Source organism: Apteryx rowi, unplaced genomic scaffold (genome assembly GCF_003343035.1).
Source record: "Apteryx rowi isolate R43461 unplaced genomic scaffold, aptRow1 scaffold_1806, whole genome shotgun sequence".
NCBI classification, from domain to species: Eukaryota; Metazoa; Chordata; class Aves; order Apterygiformes; family Apterygidae; genus Apteryx; species Apteryx rowi.
This window is the reverse complement of record NW_020448093.1, coordinates 1-3,953: the sequence shown is the minus strand read 5'-3', so window position 1 is coordinate 3,953 and position 3,953 is coordinate 1. Positions and strand designations below refer to the sequence as shown.

General features: G+C 69.1%; 1 protein-coding gene across 1 annotated transcript in view; it reads left to right on the top strand.

Annotated features, from left to right (window-relative positions):
* LOC112963941 (chromodomain-helicase-DNA-binding protein 3-like) overlaps window positions 1-3,810 on the top strand; it is a gene marked incomplete at its 3' end in the record, with an annotated part of 12,052 nt that extends 8,242 nt beyond the window's left edge. The window contains exons 4-6 of the mRNA XM_026061458.1: window positions 473-703; window positions 1,399-1,610; window positions 3,679-3,810. Of these exons, the coding sequence (XP_025917243.1) occupies window positions 473-703; window positions 1,399-1,610; window positions 3,679-3,810 (575 nt within the window). The remainder of the gene's footprint in view (window positions 1-472; window positions 704-1,398; window positions 1,611-3,678) is intronic.
* Window positions 3,811-3,953: the final 143 nt, after the last annotated feature.

Below are 3,953 nucleotides of genomic sequence, written 5' to 3'. Positions count from 1 at the left end.
GGGGACAGGGATGGGACAGGAACACAGTGGGGACAGGAACGGGGGCAGGAACAGAACTGGGATGGAGACAGGGAAGGGACAAGGGTGGGGAGGGGACAGCGATAGAGATGGGGACGGGAATGTGGAGACAGGGACGAAGATGGGGACAGGGATGGGGATGGAAATGAGACGGTGACAGGGAAAAGGATGGGACAGGAGTGCAGCAGGGATGAAGATGGGGACAGGGACAAGGTCGGGGACAGGACGGGGACAGGACAGAGATGGGGACGGGGTGGGGACAGGGAAGAGGATGGGGACCCACTGGGGACAGGGACGCACCTGGAGCAGCGATGTGTCCAGCCCGGGATGCGCCCGGCTCTAGGTTGGGGACATCCCTGTCCCCGTCCCCCCCCGCTGCCGCCCCCCGGAATGCCCCCGGCTCCGGGGCGGGGACGTCCCCGTGCCCGTCCCCAGCGCCGGTCGCTCCCCGCAGTGTCCCGTGCTGAAGGGCCGCGTCCAGAAGATCCTGTACTGGCGCTGGGGGGAGCCGCCACCGCCTGTCACCGCCGTCACCGCCACCACCGCTGCCACCGCCGGCCCCGGCGCCCCCGACGCCCCCCCCGAGGAGCACCCGAAGGTGCTGCAGGGCCGCTCCGAGCGCGAGTTCTTCGTCAAGTGGGTCGGCCTCTCCTACTGGCACTGCTCCTGGATCAAGGAGCTGCAGGTACCGGCGGGAACGGGCGGCCGCCGGCGGCACCCGGCGCCCGGTGCGACTGTCGCGGGTGCTGGGGGCTCCCCGGCGTCGGGAGACACCCGGCTCCGGGCCCTGGTGTCACCTAGCTCCCGGCGTTGGGAGACACCCGGTTCCAGGTCCTGGTGTCACCTGGCTCCCAGTGTTGGGAGACACCCGGCTCTGGGCCCTGGTGTCCTGGGTGCCAGCGGATCCCTGGCGTTGGGAGACACCCAATTCCAGGTCCTGGTGTCCCAGGTGCCGGGGACTCCCTGGCATTGGGAGACACCTGGCTCCGGGCCCTGGTGTCCCGGGTGCTTGGGGCTCCCCGGTGTTGGGAGACGCCCGGCTCCAGGCCCTGGTGTCACCTGGCTCCCGGCGTTGGGAGACACCCGGCTCCAGGTCCTGGTGTCCCGGGTGCTTGGGCCTCCCTGGCATTGGGAGACACCCGGCTCCGGACCCTGGTGTCACCTAGCTCCTGGCGTTGGGAGACACCCGGCCCTGGACCCTGGTGTCACCTGGCTCCCGGCGTTGGGAGACGCTCACACAACCATGGGGGAGCACCCACCTYCCGCGCGGATCCAAACTCTCCCCCTTGGTGCTCCGGACGTACCCGTGGGTGGCACGTGTGGTTGGGGGGGGGGTGTCCCACCCAGTGGCCCCCCCGCTGACCCTCCGTGCGCCCGCAGCTGGAGATCTTCCACCTGGTGATGTACCGCAACTACCAGCGCAAGAACGACATGGACGAGCCGCCGCCGCTCGACTACGGCTCGGGCGACGACGACGGCAAGAGCGACAAGCGCAAGAGCCAGGACCCGCTCTACGGCGGCATGGAGGAGCGCTTCTACCGCTACGGCATCAAGCCCGAGTGGATGACCGTGCACCGCATCATCAACCACAGGTGGGGGCGTCTCCCGTCCCATCCCGTCCCGTCCCCCATCCCGGCGTGAGGTTCGGGGAGCTGTCGGGTAGGGTCCTCGGCGCAGGGCTTGGGGGCTTCTCTGGGTACCCTCGGGGCCTCCTGGGCATCTTCTGGGCGTCCTTGGGGCCTCCTGGGTTCCTATGGGTCAACCTGAGCATCTCCTGGGCATCCTTGGGGCCTCCTACGCAGCCTTGGAGCCTCCTGGGCATCTCCTGGGCTCCCTTGGGGCCTCCTGGGCATCTTCTGGGCCTCCTCAGGGCTTCCTTCGCAGCCTTAGGGCCTCCTGGACACCCTTGGGTCCTCCTGGGCTCCCTTGGGGCCTCCTGAGCACCTCCGGGTACCCTTGGGGCCTCCTGGGCATCTTTTGGGCATCCTTGGGGCTTCCTTCGCAGCCTTAGGGCCTCCTGGGCATCTCCTGGGCGTCCTTGGGTCCTCCTGGGCACCCTTGGGTCCTCCTGGGCTCCCTTGGGGCCTCCTGAGCGCCTCCGGGTACCCTTGGGGCCTCCTGGGCATCTCCTGGGCATCCTTGGGGCCTCCTGGGCACCCTTGGGTCCTCCTGGGCTTCCTTGGGGCCTCCTGAGCACCTCCGGGCTCCCTTGGGGCCTCCTGGGCATCCTTGGGGCCTCCTACACAGCCTTAGGGTCTCCTGGGCATCTTCTGGGCACCCTTGGGGCCTCCTGGGTTCCTATGGGTCACCTTGAGCATTTCCTGGGTACCCCCTGGGCACCCTTGGGTCTTACTGAGCATCTCCTGGGCATCCTTGGGTCCTCCTTGGCTCCCTTGGGGCCTCCTGAGACCCTCTGGGCATCCTTGGGTCCTACTGAGCATCTCCTGGGCACCCTTGGGTCCTCCTGGGCTCCCTTGGGGCACCCTGAGCATCCCCTGGGCTCCCTTGGATCCTCCCGAGCACCTCCTGGGCAGCTTTGGGTCTTCCTGGGCTCCCTTGGGGCCTCCTGAGCACCTCCTGGGCACCCTTGGGGCCTCCTGGTCCCCCCCGGGCACCCTTGGGTCCTCCTGAGCACCCCCTGGACACCTTTGGGTCCACCCGAACGTCCCCAAACACCCTTGGGTGCCCCGACTTGGGTGGTCCTCAGGACGTTCTCAGGCGCCTTTCGGACGCTTCTGGGTAGGGTCTGGGTGTCTGGGGACTTTCTGGGCACCCTTGGGTCCCCCTGGGCCCCCTCGGGCACCCTTGGGGACCCCATGGGGACTCTAGGAGTTCCTGTCCCCAAATGACCCCAGGTCCCAGCCAAGTGTCCCTGTCCCCCGGTGACCCCGGCTCCTGTCTGGGTGTCCCTGTCCCCGAGTGACCTCAGGTCTTGTCTGGGTGTCCCTGTCCCCAGGTGACCCCAGGTCCTTTCTGGATGTCCCTCTCCCTAGGTGACCCCAGGTCCTGATCGTGTGTCCCTGTCCCCAAGTGGCTCCAGGTCCTGGCCGGGTGTCCCTGTCCTCGAGTGACCCCAGGTCCTGATCGTGTGCCCTTGTCCCCAAGCGACCCCAGGTCTTGTCTGGGTGTCCCTGTCCCCAGGTGACCTCAGGTCCCGTCTGGGTGTCCCTGTCCTCCAGTGACCCCAAGTCCTGATCGTGTGTCCCTGTCCCCAGGTGACCTCAGGTCCTGACCGTGTGTCACTGTCCCCAAGTGACCCCATGTGCTGTCCGGGTGTCCCTGTCCCCAGGTGACCTCAGGTCCCAACCGTGTGTCCCTGTCCTTGAGTGACCCCAGGTCCCGTCCGGGTGTCCCTGTCCTTGAGTGTCCCTGGGCGACCCCCTGCCCTCGGGGGGGGGGGAGGGGGAGGTGTCCCTGTCCCCTGGTGCCCCCCCCACTGCAGGATGTCCCCACCCTCAGGACCCCCCCGCCGGTGACAGCCGGTGCCACCTGCCGACCCCATCCCCGCTGTGTCCCCCCCCCCCGCCGCCCCGGGGGCCCTGGTGGCAGCCCGCTCTCCTCCGGCTGCCCCGCGTCTTCTCCGGTCCCGCGTCCCCCGTGGGCGCCGCCGGCGTGTGCCCCGTGGGTGCCCCGGTGTCACCCGTGGGTGCCCCCGCTCAGCGTGGACCGCAAGGGGCAGTACCACTACCTGGTGAAGTGGCGGGACCTGCCCTACGACCAGGCCACGTGGGAGGAGGACGAGATGCCCATCCCCGACTACGACCTCCACAAGCACGCCTACTGGAAGCACCGGTGAGCCCCACGCGGCACACGCGACGGGACACGGGACACGGGACACGGGCCACGCAGGCCACGGCGGCCGTGCTGCGCCACCTGGGACGCGCCGCGTTGCCGCGGGGGACGCGCGGTGGCACGGGGGCCACCGAGCGCAGGCC